Here is a 19,775-nt window from a genome sequence, read left to right on the forward strand (position 1 = left end):
CAGTAAGAAGAGATAAGGCTGCCTGCCATTCAGTGCTTCAGAAGAATATTGTAATACACACTGCTGCTGTCAAGTGGATATACATGACAGCCCGTAAACATGGAAACCTATCCGGATAACTGTTGCCGGCCGCCAGTAGCCACATAAAGCCTGTTTTACATTTGGAAATGCTAAGCTTTTAGCTGTGACCTAACTAAGCAAAAGGAGTAATTTTCTGCCTTTCAGACTCATCAACTGAGGCTTACAAAGCTTGAATGTTTTTCACAGGTGCCTTCAAACAAGTTTTTTTATTCTCTATACCTTCAATTATTGGTAACCTGACAAACTGGAATTATTCTAAATGTTCACTTTCTAAAATTATATTTAGGATAATTTTTAAGTATCCTAAATGATTCTTAGCCTTTTTGTCAAAGCCAGTCTGTCTTCACATGGGTAAGCATGTGCTTATGAGGTTTAAGAAAAGACTTTAAAAAATCTTAAGTTCTTTATTTCCTTGCCGATAGAGCACACACTATGTGCAGAAAGAGCAACTGCACTTTCTTCTATAGTTTGATTATAGAAGCAGGGCTTTTGGGCATCTTGTCCTCCAGGAAGGACAAGGTTTGTTTTTTTTTTCTTTCCTTAATTATCCTAATCCCTGAAAAGGTTATTGTGTTGGAAGTTGATTTAAAGCCGAGACAGTCTTCAGGAAAGAATAAATGGGTAGAGGAAGTCAGGCATTGTACATTTAAGGGAATCAAGTTGCTTGTTTATAAGTACTGTGGTTTCAAACTGCCCTACAAGCTTTTTGTGTGTATCACGTCCTATTGCATCATCTGAGTTTGGGCCATTTACAATGCTATTTCCTCATCGAGCCCATTTTCCATAAACTACTCTGCATCAACATTTGATTCTACTCTGCGTGCCAACTTTGAATTTTTTTCGCTATTAAATCTATGGCTTTTATTTAAATCAGGTCTGTTGATTTAAGTCGAGAGATATCTTTTCTTGATCGTATATTGTCAGAGATCTAAATAACGGTGGTTCATGAACATTCTTGCAAGAAGCTAAAATAACATTGCGACAAAAAGAATTTACTGGTAAAGGTTTATTTTAATTGGATGACTGCTAAAAACCTAAGTAGGAAAAAACTTGCCTCATTTAAATTTGTAAGCCTGTTTAAGAAGTAACTTGGCTTTCAGGTTTCCTTGCAGTTCTCAGGGAGAAGTCGTGTGGTTCATTTTTGTATTAGAAAACTAACCTTGAAAATAAATCTTCACCTATGTGCCCAAGAAAACTAAGAGAGTACCTAATAATAATATTGTGCCCACAACAAACTTAACATGCTGTTTCTTAATTCTTTGTATCCCTCTTATGTGATTCTTCACTGGCGTCTGGCTGAGCAGCAATAATAGCATTTCTTGAAGTAAACTTAATCCAAATTGCTTCTGTAATTCTTTTCCAGATAATGGATTCATACCTGATTCACTCCTAGAAGATGTGATGAAAGCATTGGACCTTGTTTCAGATCCTGAATAGTAAGCTACATACGAAGTATTACTTAACCAACTCTTGATTCTGTTAAATGTAAAACGTTATACACACATTATTGCCTTTTTAAAAAAAATCTAAGCGTTTATGCATATATGAAGCATAGCACTTGATATTAAGCAACAATTTAGGAAGCAGTCAGACCAATCAGTATTATAGCAGAGACTTGACTTACTTAAAATGAGCTTCCTTTTCCACTCTGCACTTATGGTCTAGTTTTTTAAAAAGGGTCCTAAAAATGTAAATGCCTTTTTCCTTATTTTTCTCACTGTGAAACTTCTTCCATATTTTGAAATTTTGTGCATGTCTTTAGCACCTTCAGCGAAAGTAGTGACAGTTATGTAGAATGTCTGTATTGCTAGTCGTCCCGCTTAAATAACCAGCAGGCCTTTGACATTCAGTCTTATAAAGACCCTGAACATTCTAAATGATCTGAAGCCTTTGCAAGTGGCCCCAGTATGTTACAGAATATAATTTTCAGTATTGCCTAACATTAATACCAGTCGTTGTCTTCGTTAATAATGTACATTATTACATCTATAACTTCTTCCATAAATTTGGGATCTTTATTATCCATGGGAAAATCTCTCTCTGGTTAAGTGGATAGATCTTTTGATCAAATATGGTAATCAAATATATAATATATTAATCAAATATGGGTGATTTAAAAATCACATTTGATCTACACTAAGTTTTCCTTCTTCTGCACAGTTGTCTTGTTTTGTTTTTTTCCCCTTCTGAAAATGTATCTGACAATGAACAAACTTTAGCTTAAAGGATTCAGCAAAAGCAGCATAAAACATATTGGTACACAGTTTTTAGAACTTGATCCTGTTCTGTTTTTAGATAGTTAGGGTGTATTTTCTTCGGAAGTATGAAATACATATAAACATTTGCAAACCAATCACATCTGAATTAATATGTCTCAATGTCAGTACCTAGCGCTGTGATGTGACCCTTACTTAGTAGACATAATTGTTGATTCCAACTTAAAGAGGAGAAATTCAGAGACAGTTGAACTAGTCCAATAAATAAGATAATAGTAACTACCGTATTTCTTAACTGATTTCCAAGTGGAGACCTTGTTTACATTGCTCTGATACGCAAAAGGGAATTGAACTGAGGTAATTTTGGTTACTAACAATTCTTTAGATGGGAAGGAGGAAAAAGGCAAAGTTGGTTTTTTGTTTCAGAGTCTTACGTAGATGCCTATACGTCATCTACTTAATTTTCCTTGTTTCATCAGAATACATAACATACCCTGAATCTTAAAGTTAGCACAGTAGAGTCAAATCGTTTTTCTAGAAGTAGCTGAAAGATTGCACTGAGTTATTTATTCGGTCCTTTGGTCTAGTCACATTTATAATATGTGATGGCCCATTAACGGGGCCTTATTATCAAGGACTGGTAAATTATATTAAATATAATATGACCTTGCCTTTCTCTGTTTCATGTCATAACCTCCTGGCATTACTCAGACCCATTAAAGTGTCATATCCTTTGCATGTTGTACAGTTGACCCTTGAAGAACACAGGGGTTAGGGGCACTGACCCCCGCACAGATGAAAATCCGTGTGTAACTTTTGACTCCCCCAAAACTTTACTAATAGCCTACTGTTAACTGGAAACCTTACCCGTAACATAAACAGTCTATTAACACATATTTTGCATGTTACATATATTATATTACTGTATTCTTAAAGTAAGCTAAAGAAGAGAAAATGTTATTAGGAAAATCATAAGGAAGAGAATTTATTTATGGTACATGTATGTATTTATTGAAAAAAAATCCACATATACGTGGACCTGTGCAGTTCAAACCCATGTTATTCAAGGGTCAACTGTATCCTAAGTTGTATTTAACCTGACATTTATAGTTTGAAAGATAACATGGAGAATGAAAATTTTCTGAAAAGACCATTTTCATTTTTAAAACTCTCTTCAAACTGCAGTCCACTTTTCTCCGCCTCCTCTCTAGTCACGCATAATACCTGTCAGCAGCCTCGGCTACACCTGATCGTTACACCTATACTTCAGCTCTTTGAGAATTATCTTACCTTTTTTGACCTTCAGTTTACACTGTAAGAATTTTAAGCCTCCACCTCATTTGGTTCTTGAAAGTAAGCTTTTTCGGAGATGTTTCTGTTTATCTGATGTACCACTGCTTTTGATGCTGTTTCTGTTTCTCTTTGGGCTTAAAAAAAAAAAAAAAGTTTATTTTAAGTTAAATGCCTCTTTTGATAGTTAAATACAGGCATAGCCATGAAGCAAAGAGAATGTGCCTTTGGGAGGTTAAAAGCCTGTTTTTACAAGCCTGGGTTTTTAAGTTACTTTACCTAATAAGGAACAATATTCCAAAGTCATCATCATAATTTAAATTCTAAATAGTAACAGATTACTCTGGTTTAAAAATAACCAAGTTTTGGCAAATTAGATGTCATCCTGTGTATTTGTCATTAAGGGTTTAAAAAGAACAGCTGTCAGGATTTTTGGCAGTCAAATGTGTTATAGTAATTTAACCATGAAAGAAGAAAAATAAGCTTTTTTTTCCATTGGTATCCACTGGTTTTCTTTTTTCTCTCCCCACAGTATAAATCTCATGAAGAATAAATTAGATCCAGAAGGATTAGGAATCATATTATTGGGTCCATTTCTTCAAGAATTTTTTCCTGATCAGGTAACATAGCTGAAGAAATATATTTATTGTTTTGTTCTGTTGGGAGGATCATATTATGATTGTTTCAGCATTTTTTTCTACTAGTTAAAAATGTTCTCACATGCAGATATTAGACTAATAAAGCACTATTATCATGTAAATACTTTCCCAACAGAGAGGATAGAAGAGTTGTGTGTTCCAATACAGCAACACAAAACTCTGGGGGACAGGGGTGGTGGAAGAGAGTATATACACCAATATAGACACATTGATATTGTTTTTCTAAAGGAAGATTCAAATTCAGAAGTTTGTGGAGTAAAAAGAGAAAGATTCTCTTAAACCACTCCCACCCCTGTTTTCCTTCTCTCGGGTAACTGTTGTTAATTGATTGGTATGTATCTATCTTTTTAGGACTTTCTAAACACTAGCAAAGAAGGTAAAGGAGCCTCATGTAGTGCGAACTGCTACCAGTGCTAAGTTCGAGGAGAATTTTAGTTGAGTAAAAGGAAAGCCTTTTACTGGAGTGGAGCTGTGCTGCTTCATGCTGGGACATGCCTTCCACTGGCTGTGACAGGAGCTGAGTTAAAAGGATCTATCTATACCCGTCTCAGTATGCTCAAGTTATGTCTGTGTCATTGGCTAATTCTACAGCCTACACCTGGCTTGTCTTCCTATCCGAGTGCAGGGTTTTACCACCCACCCAGATTATTTAGCCAGGTGTATTGTGATCATTTCATCAGATACCAGCATGGTTTATGGTAAGACTAGCAGGCGCAGCTACCATTTATTGAGCATGTACTATGTACCCAGGCACCGTGTGCCCTACAAATTAGGTATTATTTTTCCCCCATTTTTGTCAATGAGGAAACAGAGGATTAGGGAACTTAAGAAAATGGTTTAACGTCATACTGCTAGCACGAGGCCAATTCAGGATCCAGTGTAGGTTATCCAAGCAAAGAGACAAAGTACTTTAAGCACTGTTTTACACTACCTTTCGTTGCTATTTATCTTATATCAGTTGTTAGTTACTAGAACTGGAGATATGTAAATTGTATTCAATTGTAGTAAAATATTTATTTTGTAGGTTAAAGTATATTAACTAACTCTGAAAATCAACAGCCAAATTATCTAAGTGACTAACTGCACTGACTCATGTATACAATTAAGATGATTGAATAAATTCTAGAGTTTTCTGTTTTGTGAAGCATTTGAAGGGGATACAAAAAATTATGAGCTTAGATTTTAGACCCGAAAAGTTGAAAACAGTTAAAAATGTAACAACTGAAAAGATAATGCAAAGTAGTATATGATTCACAAATTAATTGAGACAATTGTTAGAAAGATCCCAAAGTAATAAGGAATCCAAATAGTGTATTTAAGGCAAACTTTACAAAGTAAGATTTGAACCAGATCTTGAAAAATGAGAAAAGACTTTAAAAAATCACAAATGTGCAAAGAGCCAACAACCAAAGGTCTCTTCATGGGAAGTTGAAGAATATGCTTGTCTCAAACAGAATTCAGGAAGGTGAGTGGCTGGAGAGAAGACTGGAAGGGTAGGTTAGGTCCTGTAGTTTAGGCTTCTTGGTTGCAAATCCCAGCCTGAACTGCCTGACGTGGGCCAGAAAGATGATAGGAATTGGGAGGAGTAGCTCAGAGCGACGGGAGGACAGAGGAAGCAGCACCTGGAAGGTGGTGCCGGGAGCCTCTGGGGCTGGAAGGAGTCTCATCCCCAGCTCATCCCTTCTCGTTGGAAAGGAGCGCCTTCTCTTGCTTCCAACTGGAAAAAATTCCAAGGAGGGACACTGGCCCAACTTTTGTCACAATCAGATATGACCAGGAAGATCCTTAAGGGGGATGGGCACGGGGACACTCAGCCGTAGGCACTAAAGCGAATCACTGGGAGTCAGGCACCTGCAGGGGCCCCACCGTTAACGGCCTTCAAGGCTACGTTTAGGGAGGTGAACTTGAGCTTTAGCGAACTGAGAACCAAAGAACAGTGGGAAATGACATGATCACTTTCTCTGGAAGTTAAGTCTACTGATTTATTCAGTTTCCTTTCTCTATTGAATGTTTGTTGTTTAAATCTCTCAGCACTATGTTTCCTTTTCACAGTTAAGGTTCACAATATTCAGAAGATATTTGTGGGGATGGAAAGCCCCAGTTTGGTACTGCGGACCGAATTGGAAGTATTGGTGCATATGTTTGGAATCTGAGTGAAAGTGGTATCACTGCCTTTCTGTATTTATTTATTGAGAGGAACAAATTATAAGCAGAAAAAAAGCAGAGATACATTTTAGGAAATTCTTTTGCATTTTAGAACTGTGTCCCTTTTTAAAAAAATTACAGTAATACATGCACTTATTTAAAAATATAAACTGTAGAAGAGCTTATAATAAAAATCAGCACTCTCCCAATTTCCAGTCTCTTCCCCAGAAGCAAATTTCAGCTTTTAGGTTTTATGGTAGTTAACTGCATAAGTCTAAGTGTCTTGCTTTGTCAGATGATTCCGTAATCAAAGGATGTGGAATTAAGAAACTTCCATTTTAATTTCAATTGCTAATTAGAAATTGCCTGATATAAAGATTTAGTTTTAATTGTTCTTTGTTTATAACAGGGTTCCAGTGGTCCAGAGTCTTTTACTGTCTACCACTACAATGGACTGAAGCAATCAAATTACAATGAAAAGGTATGATAACTCACGTTGTAATCTGTCTTCACCTGGCTTGATAAAATACAGGAGTATATAACAATGTTTGATTCCCATAAACTTGCCACCTAAGGAAGGAGATTATTCTAGGAGTCTCTTTACTATCAGAGCATATTTTAGACCTTGGGTGTTGTAGATGTTACTAAATCAAGTTTAGTGTGCTGAAAGCTACTGATCCGTTTAAATGGAGAAAGAAGGGGTAAGAGTGAGATTCTTGATTTAGAAAAATATTTTAAAGGATTTAAATTAACGTCCATAACACCTAGCATTTATTGAGCATTTACCTGGAATTGGCTTAAGCACTTTGTTTTACCTGAAGTTTAACACCATCCCAGGAAGTAAGTATTGCCGGTATATCCCCCTTTTACAGTGGAGGAAAGTGCCACATGGGAGAGGTAAGCAGCCTGCCGCCGTCAGGCAGCCGGGAAACGGCGGAGCTGCGACGGGAGCCGAGGGCGCCCCCCTTAGAGCCCACGGCTCACCCACTGTGCTTTGCTCCACAGACAAAGGCACATCAGTGCTTCACATCCAGATATACGCACCAGCTTTAAATCAAAACTTTGGTCTCGCCCATTCACCCTCTTTGATTAATGAGCTTTGCCTACACCTAAGATATAGCTCCTATGTCTGCATTTATGCCAGTAACAGTCACAGTAGCTATAGCTAATATTAGAAGGTGTAAAGCCTAACGTGCCTTTTGTGTGTGTGTGTGTGTGTGTGTGTGTGTGTGTGTGGGAATACAGAAGTTTATTTTACTATAACTTTTAAATCTCAGAAAGCAGAAACCAAACCAAAAAACCAAGTATTTATACAAATAAAATAATAAACTATAAAACTGTACTAAAGGAGTAAAGGAAGACTTGAACAAATGATGACAGAAAGGGTGATAATTGAGCACGCTGTGTTTCAGAGAGCAGGGCGATTCCCGGCAGCGTCAACAGACTCACCCCTCACAGTTGGGAGCTCCCACTGGCTTTTGAGTTGGAAGGTGCCATAGAGACAGTTGGTGCTGAACCCCTATTTACTTCCCTCATGAATGGCCTCCAGTGTCTTGAAATACTGCGGTAGGGGGTGTCTTCTTCCAGTGCCAGCAACTGGCCCCATTGTCCTGAAGCAAGTGGTTCCGTTTTTAATACCTTAAATGATTAACATCTGTATTAGAGTATAATTGCTTTACAACGGTGTGTTAGTTTCTGCTGTATAACAAAGTGAACCAGCTATACATATACATATATCCCCATATCTCCTCCCTCTTGCGTCTCCCTCCCACCCTCGCTATCCCACCCCTGTAGGTGGTCACAGAGCACCGAGCTGATCTCCCTGTGCGGCTGCTTCCCACTAGCTATTTTACATTTGGTGGTTAACATGCCTTTTTAATTTGAAATACCCATGCTGGTTTCAGATGTATCTAAATTGAGGATGGCTAGAGAAAATAGATCATAATGTATATTAGATGCATAATTTCAGTTAGAGCAAATCTAAACCTGTGACTAAAATGTATTTTCATAACAATATAAATTAGAACTTTTATTACATTAGGTTTGAAGATCTTTTTCATAGTAAAATGATTTACTGATATCTATAGCAAAATATAAATTGTCAGTAAGCCAACTTGTATGCTCTGTTCTAATATGTGTAAATGAGTGCTTCCTCTAGATTTTGAAGTTTTATGTAGCCTTGTCATAGAAGGTACTTTATAGTCACTACTTAGTTACTTGCCTATACAATCCCTGCAAGGTAGGTCAGTCAAATATTATCCATATTTTACAGATGAGGCCTCTGAGACAGGGAGATTAAGTGACTCACCCAGGGTCACACAGCAAGTCACTGGCAGAGCAGGGATTGGAACTGAGTTCCTGATTCCCAGTCGTGTCCTTGGTCTGCTTGACCACGCTACCTGTATATAGTAAGTTTTCAAGTCGTGCTCATGACAAGCGTCTGACATACTAACAAAGAGGTCAGAAATCAAAGATGAACTATTAACATGACAGTAGTATGTAAGCACTCTTTACACGAAGCATGTATGCCATTAAGTTGCAGAGGTATACCATAAAGTTACTCAGGAGCTAGAAATCTGGTAGACCGCAGAGTAAGGTACTACTAAAAATATCTGAGGAAACAGACAACAGAAGGCTGGCCAAGTGGAAGGGAATGTGACCCGCCAGGGAGGCCACACAGGTAGGTCGGGGTACTCCTCCCAAGCAGGTCTGCTCTAACACCATGAGCAAGGGATTTTCAGAGAAAAGTTTTGCTTTGGAGAGCTGAAAAGCATGACTTAACTGTTCTAATAGTAAATTTATTCCATCAAAACTAGAAAGTACTACAGCAACCAAAGTACAGATGCAAAAAAGTAAAAGTATTTGTTTCACATTAAAGTATGTCTTTAGAGCCTCCTAAAAAGAGATTTATGAAACCAAGTTATCTGGCCTAGTAATAGAAAATATTCCCATAGTTTATGTATTTTAAGGAGACTCCAACTTAAGGCTAATCAGGTTGTTTCTCTTGGCTCCTTGGTCAAATAGTTCATAGCTTTTATCTTGGAAGAACGTAATTACAATCATGTGTATCAGCCACTGAGTGTAAAAATCATTACACATACTTTGGAAGAGGGCAGTCGTCTGTATCTGTTCCTTTTAAATTATGCAGTTAGAATTTCTCTTGGTACAAAGCGAAATTCATGACTGAATGCTTTAATGTATACAGTGGGCGCTTATAATGAGGTAGGGCTTTAGCTAGTATGTTACTTCACAAATGACTTCTAGAAGTTGTTTAAAGAAATCAAAATAAAACTTTTCTGATATCTATCCACCTGCCAGTGTATCTTTTTAATAGTCATTGCCATTACATATAGAGATTTTTGTTTCTGACCTGACGTCCTTTAATTTTTTTTCTCCATGATTTTTCATGCAGAACAAAGTATATTCATGAATAGTATTTCAGAAGTATTTAGTACAATAATACAAAATTTCATTGACAAACATCCAGTTTGCTTGCAGCTCTGGAAATTCAACATTTAGACTGAAAGAAGAAAATAAAGTCCTTCTCAGAATATATAGCTGAGTGCCTCCATATTAAAGCAATAGGAGCTAAGTAAATGTTGTTATATAAAGAAAATATACTACTGGAAGAATGATTTTTCCTTTTTCAGAAATAGTATGTTCTTGGGATTTGCATACACTTCTTATAAATCATGATCTTACAATCTGAATTCAGCTAGTAGTTAAAATTGTTTCACTATCTCATTTCCAGATTTATTTTCACATTAATCAGGAAGCAGATATTCTAGCTTATAATTTCTATCAAAATAAAACTAGATATAAAGTTCCATATGAAACAGTACACAGTGCCCTGTTTGCTAGCCTATGAAAAGTTCTGTATCCCTCAGAAGACTCTGCTAAGAATATTGATTGATTGACCTTGGTGGCTTTATTTTGTTCAACAGGTAATGTATGTGGAAGGAACCGCAGTTGTTATGGGTTTTGAAGATCCCATGCTACAGACAGATGACACTCCTATTAAACGCTGTCTCCAAACCAAATGGCCATACATTGAATTACTCTGGACCACAGATCGGTCTCCTTCACTAAACTGATTTGCCGAAGTATTTATAAGATTGTAATAGCAGATGTCGAAAGAGGGATGAAAGACTGGCGATTGGCTCAATTAAGCTATACACTGGTATCATTGATTAACTGTAAATAACAATTGAAAACACATTTTCAGTGTTTAAGAGATGTTTAAGTTATTTGTTTTAAAGGTTTAAGTTAAAGGTTACCCTATTTAAACTCTTTATGTGAAATTTACTAGCAAAACTAAGCTGTAATCAAGGTTTATCACTGTTGCAGTCAGATAATTTGGTCATTTATCAAGCATCGTATTATAACATTTTTATATTGAGTATCAGAGTTACTATTTATAAACTTCAACTTTGGGGTTTTATTTCATTCAGGCACAGTTTGCTTAAAGGATTCTGGCATGCAGCATATCAGCCTCGACACTGAAACGCAAGAGTTTATCTTTGTTATTTTCTAAAATCTGGTTTCCATTAGAAACATTGATTGATAAATAACAAATTGTCAACCTGGACCTTTGACAATTGGCTTAGCTCTGGCATGTTTATAAAAAGTAGAAGCTATAAGGGAGCATTACCATTTATTCACAGACATATAGAGTGAAGGAATCTGATAGTCTTAAGACTGTCAGCTTTCACTGTATTGCCAAATACACTTCTCCAAATTTGTCCCAACAGCCCTGTAAGCCAGCTTTCTTGTATATTTTAAATGTGATAAATGCATGAGAACATCTGTTATTACATTAGTATATTGCATTATTTATTATGATCCTAGTGGATGGCCTAAATAAACACTTTTTTTTCTTCAACCATATCCTTGATTTTTCACATTCATGGCTCAAAATAAATACTTTTAAATGATTCTGCCCAGTAACCCTGAGAGCACAGCATAGAACAGACGCCTACCGGATGCACACGACCCCTCGACAGGGACACCAAACCTTACGCTTACCTAGGACTTCTGTAAGTCAGACAGCCAGGAGCACCAGAACCTGACGGGCAGCTGTCTGCATCAGTGGACAAAGTTGCAGAAGCCCCATCCTGTTCATTTCTGAGAGAGAGAGATTTACTATATGTTGATAGGTTTGTTGCCCAGCAATTTGAGATGTGAATAGCCAGAAAATACTTTCTTTCTTTCACTTGAGAAGCCAACAAGATATCCTCTTAGGAATTTTAGAACTGAACTTTACCTTCAACAGTATAGTTGAATATGTATTTCCTAAGTCTCTTGGGGGTTTTATTTATATTTTTATAGACATTAACAAACAATTACAATGATTAGATTTTAGCATAGGAAAAAAGCACAAAATTTTATATATAACAACTTTTGGTAGCACTGTGTTCAGGAGTGTGATACTAGCTACTACGGTTACAGCTGTAAGGTGTATTTTTGGTACATCTTGCCTATTACCAAATGGCTGTAAAACACATTATACTAGAATTAATCTCTAACTCTGGTCCTAAATTCCATAAGGATTATGAAAAAGCATAGATTCTTCTCAAACATTGAGCCTACAGGGTAGTCATTTCTCCTTACAGTTGCTTCATAACAAACCATCCCAAAATTCCACAACATAATCATTTTACAAAGCCTGTGGCTCAGGAGTTTGAGCAGAATACAGTGGGCATGGCTTATCTGCCTCTCAATCTGGAGGCCCAGCTGGGAAACTGTAGGTTTCTTAACTCACATGACTGGCATGACTGGGACCTTAGCTTGATCTAACTGACAACTGTCAAACACAACATCAGACAAACAACTGCAGATACCTTTTCTTTTCACGTCCAAGTGGGACACTTACCAAAACAGACTATATGCTGGACCATAAAACAAACTTAGAAAATCCCCAAAAGTCTGGAAATTAAGCAGCACACTTCTGAATAACCCAAGGGTCAAAGTGGAATTGCACCGGGAATTAGAACATTTTTTTAATGAATGATAATGAAAATAGTACATAGTAAAAATTGTGGAATGTAAATAAAGCAGTGCTTAGAGGGAAATGTATAACTTTAAATAAATATGGTAGAAAAATAGAAAGTTTGGAAATGAGAAAAATAAGCTTTCATCTCAAAAACAAAACTGAAAGTAAAGTAAATAATGAGATAAAAAGAGATACTGACATGCAAAACAAATCTGGACTTTACACACCATCTGTAAAAGTTAACTTAAAATGATCAGAGATCTAATTGTAAGAGCTAAAACTATAAAAGAAAAAACAATCCTCATCATCAAATCCGTCTAATGGGTTAGACGGTGGTTTCTTAGAGTACCAAAAACAACAGCAGCAGCAAAGATAAATTGAACTTCATCAAAATTAAAACCTTTGTCTATCAAAGGACACCATCAAGAAGGTGAGATTGACAACCCACAGAATGGGAGAAAATACTTGAAAACCATACCTCATAAGGAATTTGTATCCAGAATATATAAAGAAATCTTATAAAATTAAAAATATTTTTAAATGGGCAAATGATTTGAAGAGAGATATCGCCAAAGATCATACACAAATGGCCAGTAAACACATGAAAACATGCTTAACAAAATTAGTCATTAGGGAAATCAAACTAAAAACCATGAGATACAACTTCACCTACCCTAGGATGTCTAAAATCAGAAAGCTATATAGTAACGAGTGTTGGCAAAGATGTGGAGGAAATGGAAATCTTAAATTGTTGGTGGGGATATAAAATAGTGAAGTCACTTTAGAAAAACAGTAGTGCAGTTCTTCAGAAAGTTAAATCAAGGGTGAGCATATGACCCAGCATTTCCACTCCTAGGGATACACCCAAGAGAAGCAAAACATATATACACACATTTTTTCTTTAAATATTTATAGTGGTGTTATTCATCCTAGCCAAAAATGGAAATGACCTAAATGTCCATTAACCATTGGGTGGATAAATAAATGTACTATATACATACAATGACAAATTATTTGAAAATTAAGAAGAATTACTGATGTGTGCAACCACACGGATGAACTTGGAACACACGCTAAGAGAAAGAAGCCTGTTGCAAAAGACCACACATTATGATTCCATTTATGTGAACTGTCCAGAATAGGCAAACCATAGAGACAGAAAAGGGATTAGCAGTCACAAGAGCCTAGGATGGGGACAGAGTGGAGGCACAGAATTGGGAAACGATTGCCAATGTATAGGGGTTTCTTTTGGGGTGATGAGAATGTTCTAGAATAGATGTGATGGTTACACAACAGAATATACTAAAAAACACTGAATTGTGAGAATAAAAGATAAAACACGAAACGCATGAAATAGCAGATATGTAATACGAAAAACGTCAGTAACACCAGAAGTTAGTTCTCTGGGGGGAGGGGGGGAAACTAATAAAAAAAGGATAAAAACACCTAACAAAATGAGAAATAAATTATTAACACCAAAAAAGAAAAGGGAAACATTGCTTTAAATTCTCCAGATATTAAAAAGACTGGAGTTAAGAGTACATTCAAACTTAAGTTGTTATTATCGTAAAAGAGACATAAATTTAAACCTCATGGTAACAACAAAGCAAAAACCTGTAATAGATACACAAAAGATAACAAGAAAGGAATCTAGGCATATCACTACAGAAGATCATCACAACACATGAAGAGATCAAGAGAAGAAGAAAAAAAACGAGAATTACAAAACAGCCAGAAAACAATGAACAAAATGGCAGTAAGTACATACCTATCAATAATTACCTAAAATGTAAATGGACTAAGTTCTCCAATCAGAATACATATCATGGCTGAATAGGTATAAAAACAAACAAAAAACAAGACCCAGTTGTAAGGACACACTCAAAAGTGAAGGGATGTAAAATGATACTCTGCATAAATGGAAAACAAGAAAAAGCCTGGGGTAACTAAACGTGAATCAGGTAAAACTGGCTCCCAGACAAAGACTGTAATAAGAGACGAAAGGTAATTATAAAATAAGTCAATCCAACAAGAGGATGTAAACATGTAAATTACACACAGCACAGGAGCACCTAAATATATAAAGCAAATATTAACAGCCCTAAAGGGAGAAGTAGACATCAGTATAACAATAGTAGGGGACTTTAATAATACACTTTAATAAGTGGATACCACATCCAGACATAAAGTCAAAAAGGAAACACTGGACTTAAACTGCATGTTAGACCAGATGGACTTAACATATACAGAACATTCCATCCAAAAGCAACAGGATACACATTTTCCTCCAGCTAACATGAAACATTTTCCAGGATATATGATGTTAGGCCACAAAACAAGTCTTAACAAATTTAAGAAGACTGAAATCATATCGAACATTGTTTCTGACCACAGTGGTATGAAACTAGAAATTACAAGAAGAAAGCTGGAAAATTCACAAATATGTGGATATTAAACAGCATACTACTGAACAACCGAGGGGTCAAAGAAGAATACAAAAGAGAAATCAAAAATTAAGACAAGTGAAAATGGAAATACAACATACAAAAACTGACGGGACACCAGAAGCAGTTCTAAGAGGGAAGTTCATACTGATAAATGCCTATGTAAAGAAACAAAGATCTCAAATAAACGACCTAACTTTACACCTCAAAGACACTGAAAAACAAATGAATCCCAAGTTTGTGGAAGGAAGGAAATAACAGATCAGGCAGAAATAAAATAGACTAAAAAGACAATTAAAAGATCATTGAAACTAAGCTAGTTTTTGAAGATACACAAAATTGACAACATTTGGCTAGACTCACCAAGAAAAAGAGAACTCAAACATCAGAAATGAGAGCAGAAGCAAGAAGACCTATAGTCCTGCAGCCTGTGGAACAAAAACCACATTCACAGAAAGATAGACAAGATGAAAAGGCAGAGGGCTATGTACCAGATGAAGGAATGAGATAAAACCCCAGAAAAACAACTAAATCAAGTGGAGATAGGCAACCTTCCAGAAAAGGAATTCAGAATAATGATAGTGGCGATGATCCAGGACCTCGGAAAAAGAATGGAGGCAAACATGGAGAAGATGCAAGAAATGTTCAATAAAGACCTAGAAGAATTAAAGAACAAACAAACAGAGATGAACAATACAATAACTGAAATGAAAACTACACTAGAAGGAATCAATAGCAGAATAACTGAGGCAGAAGAACGGATAAGTGACCAGGAAGACAGAATGGTGGAATTCACTGCTGCAGAACAAAGAAAAAAGAATGAAAAGAAATGAAGACAGCCTAAGAGACCTCTGGGACAACATTAAACGCAACAACATTCGCATTGTAGGGGTCCCAGAAGGAAAAGAGAGAAAGGACCCAAGAAAATATTTGAAGAGATTATGGTTGAAAACTTCCCTAACATGGGAAAGGAAATAGCCACCCAAGTCCAGGAAGCACAGTGAGTCCCATACAGGATAAACCCAAGGAGTAACACGCCAAGACACAGAGTAATCAAATTGGCAAAAATTAAAGACAAAGAAAAATTATTGAAAGCAGCAAGGGAGAAACGACAAATAACATACAAGGGAACTCCCATAAGGTTAACAGCTGATTTCTCAGCAGAAACTACAAGCCAGAAGGGAGTGGCATGATATACTTAAAGTGATGAAAGTTAAGAACCTACAACCAAGATTACTCTACCCGGCAAGGATCTCATACAGATTCGATGGAGAAATCAAAAGCTTTACAGACAAGCAAAAGCTAAGAGAATTCAGCACCACCAAACTAGCTCTACAACAAATGCTAAAGGAACTTCTCTAAGTGGGAAACACAAGAGAATAAAAGGACCTACAAAAACAAACCCAAAACAAGAAAATGGTCGTAGGAACTCACATATCGATAATTACCTTAAACGTGAATGGATTAAATGCTCCAACCAAAAGACACAGGCTTGCTGAATGGATACAAAAACAAGACCCATATATATGCTGTCTACAAGAGACCCACTTCAGACTAGGGACACATACAGACTGAAAATGAGGGGATGGAAAAAGATAATCCATGCAAACGGAAATAAAAAGAAAGCTGGAGTAGCAATCCTCATCTCAGATGAAATAGACTTTAAAGAATGTTACAAGAGATAAGGAAAGACACTACATAATTATCAAGGAATCAATCCAAGAAGAAGATATAACAATTATAAATATATATGCCCCCAACATAGGAGCACCTCAATACACAAGGCAACTGCTAACAGCTGTAAAAGAGGAAATCGACAGTAATACAATAATAGTGGGAGACTTTAACACCTACACCAATGGACAGATCATCCAAAATGAAAATAAATAAGGAAAGAGAAGCTTTAAATGACACAATAGACCAGATAAATTTAATTGATATTTATTGGACATTCCATCCACCAACAGCAGATTACACTTCCTTCTCAAGTGCGCACGGAACATTCTCCAGGATAGATCACATCTTGGGTCACAAATAAAGCCTGAGTAAATTTAAGAAAACTGAAATCGTATCAAGCACCTTTTCTGACAACAACGCTATGAGATTAGAAATGAATTACAGGGGAAGAAACGTAAAAAACACAAACGTGGAGGCTAAACACTACGTTACTAAATAACCAAGAGATCACTAATGAATCAAAGAGGAAATCAAAAAATACCTAGAGACAAATGACAGTGATAACACTACAATCCAAAACCTATGGGATGCAGCAAAAGCAGTTCTAAGAGGGAAGTTTATAGCTATACAAGCCTACCTCAAGAAACAAGAAAAATCTCAAATAATCTAACCTTACACCTAAGGGAACGAGAGAAAGAAGAACAAAACTCAAAGTTAGCAGAAGGAAAGAAATCATAAAGATCAGAGCAGAAATAAATAGAAACAAAGAAAACAATAGCAAAGATCAATAAAATTAAAAGCTGGTTCTTTGAGAAGATAAACAAAATTGATAAACCATTAGCCAGACTCATCAAGAAAAAAGAGGGAGAGGACTCAAATCAATAAAATAAGAAATGAAAAAGTAGACAACAGACACCACAGAAATACAAGGCATCCTAAGAGACTACTATAAGCAACTCTATGCCAATAAAATGGACAACCTGGAAGAAATGGACAAATTCTTAGAAAGGTATAAGCTTCCAAGACTGAACCAGGAAGAAATAGAAAATATGAACAGCCCAATCACAAGTAATGAAATTGAAACTGTGATTAAAAATTTTCCAACAAACAAAAGTCCAGGACCAGATGGCTTCACAGGTGAATTCTATCAAACATTTAGAGAAGAGCTAACACCCATCCTTCTCAAACTCTTCCAAAAAAATTGCAGCAGAAGGAACACTCCCAAACTCATTCTATGAGGCTACCATCACCCTGATACCAAAACCAGACAAAGATACTACAAAAAAAGAAAATTACAGACCAATATCACTGATGAATATAGATGCAAGAATCCCCAACAAAATACTAGCAAACAATCCAACAACACATTAAAAGGATAATACACCATGATCAGGTGGGATTTATCCCAGGGATGCAAGGATTCTTCAATATACACAAATCAATCAATGTGATACACCATATTAACAAATTGAAGAATAAAAACCATATGATCATCTCAATAGATTCAGAAAAAGCTTTTGACAAAATTCAACACCCAGGGGCTTCCCTGGTGGCACAGTGGTTGAGAGTCCACCTGCCGATGCAGGAGACGCGGGTTCGTGCCCCGGTCCAGGAAGATCCCACATGCTGCGGAGCGGCTGGGCCCGTGAGCCATGGCCACTGGGCCTGTGCGTCCGGAGCCTGTGGTCTGCAATGAGAGAGGCCATTGCAGTGAGAGGCCCGTGTACCGCAAAAAAAAAAAAAAAAAAATCAACACCCATTTATGATAAAAACTCTCCAGAAAGTGGGCATAGAGGGAACCTACCTCAACATAATAAAGGCCATATACGACAAACCCACAACAAACATCATTCTCAATGGTGAAAAACTGAAAGCATTTCCTCTAAGATCAGGAACAAGACAAGGATGTCCACTCTCACCGCTATTATTCAACATAGCGTTGGAAGTCCTAGCCTTGGCAATCAGAGAAGAAAAAGAAATAAAAGGAATACAAATTGGAAAAGAAGTAAAACTGTCACTGTTTGCAGATGACATGATACTATACATAGAGAATCCTAAAAATGCCGCCAGAAAACTACTAGAGCTAATCAATGCATTTACTAAAGTTGCAGGATACAAAATTAACTCACAGAAATCTCTTGCATTCCTATACACTAATGATGAAAAATCTGAAAGAGAAATTAAGGAAACACTCCTATTTACCAATGCAACTAAAAGAATAAAATACCTAGGAATAAACCTACCTAGGGAGACAAAAGACCTGTATGTAGAAAACTATAAGACACTGATGAAAGAAATTAAAGATGATACCAACACATGGAGTGATATACCATGTTCTTGGATTGGAAGAATCAATACTGTGAAAAGGACTATACTACCCAAAGCAATCTACAGATTCAATGCAACCCTTATCAAATTACCAATGGCATTTTTTACAGAACTAGAACGAAAAATCTTAAAATTTGTATGGAGACACAAAAGACCCCTAATAGCCAAAGCAGTCTTGAGGGAAAAAAAAATGGAGCTGGAGGAATCAGACTCCCTGACTTCAGACTATACTACAAAGCTACAGTAACCAGACAGTATGGTACTGGCACAAAAACAGAAACATAGGTCAATGGAACAAGATAGAAATCTCAGAGGTAAACCCATGAACCTATGGTCAACTAATCTATGACAAAGGAGGCAAGGATATACAATGGAGGAAAGACATACTCTTCAATAAATGGTGCTGGGAAAACTGGACAGCTACATGTAAAAGAATGAAATCAGAACACTCCCTAACACCATACACAAAAATAAACTCAAAATGATTTAGAGACCTAAATGTAAGACCAGACATTATAAAACTCTTAGAGGAAAACATAGGAAGAACACTCATTGAGATAAATCACAGCAAGATCTTTTCTGATCCACCTCCTAGAGTAATGGAAATAAAAACAAAAACAAACAAATGGGACCTACGGAAACTTAAAGGCCTTTGAAAAGCAAAGGAAACCATAAACAAGACAAAAAGAGAACCCTCAGAATGGGAGAAAATATTTGCAATTGAAGCAACTGACAAAGGATTAATCTCCAAAATATACAAGTAGCTCATGCAGCTCAATATCAGAAAAACAAACAACCCAATCCAAAAATGGGCAGAAAACCTAACTAGACATTTCTCCAAAGAAAACATACAGATGGCCAAGAAGCACATGAAAAGCTGCTCAACATCACTAATTATTAGAGAAATGCAAATCAAAACTACAATGAGGTATCACCTCACACC

The 19,775-nt window shown here is 36.5% G+C and overlaps 1 protein-coding gene across 3 annotated transcripts in view; it reads left to right on the forward strand.

The window, feature by feature from the left end:
* Positions 1 to 11,278, forward strand: part of MINDY3 (MINDY lysine 48 deubiquitinase 3) — a 95,207-nt gene extending 83,929 nt beyond the window's left edge. The window contains exons 12-15 of one of the 3 annotated variants that reach the window (XR_004348523.1): positions 1,445 to 1,517; positions 4,120 to 6,872; positions 8,664 to 8,799; positions 10,336 to 11,278. Coding sequence is in view for 2 of the 3 variants with exons in the window: in XM_032623198.1 (XP_032479089.1) it covers positions 1,445 to 1,517; positions 4,120 to 4,207; positions 6,801 to 6,872; positions 10,336 to 10,485 (383 nt within the window). In the remaining variant the exon portion in view is untranslated. The other 2 variants (XM_032623199.1, XM_032623198.1) reach the window with 2 other exon arrangements.
* The last annotated feature ends 8,497 nt before the right edge of the window (positions 11,279 to 19,775 follow it).

Source organism: Phocoena sinus, chromosome 2 (genome assembly GCF_008692025.1).
Source record: "Phocoena sinus isolate mPhoSin1 chromosome 2, mPhoSin1.pri, whole genome shotgun sequence".
Classification (NCBI taxonomy): Eukaryota; Metazoa; Chordata; class Mammalia; order Artiodactyla; family Phocoenidae; genus Phocoena; species Phocoena sinus.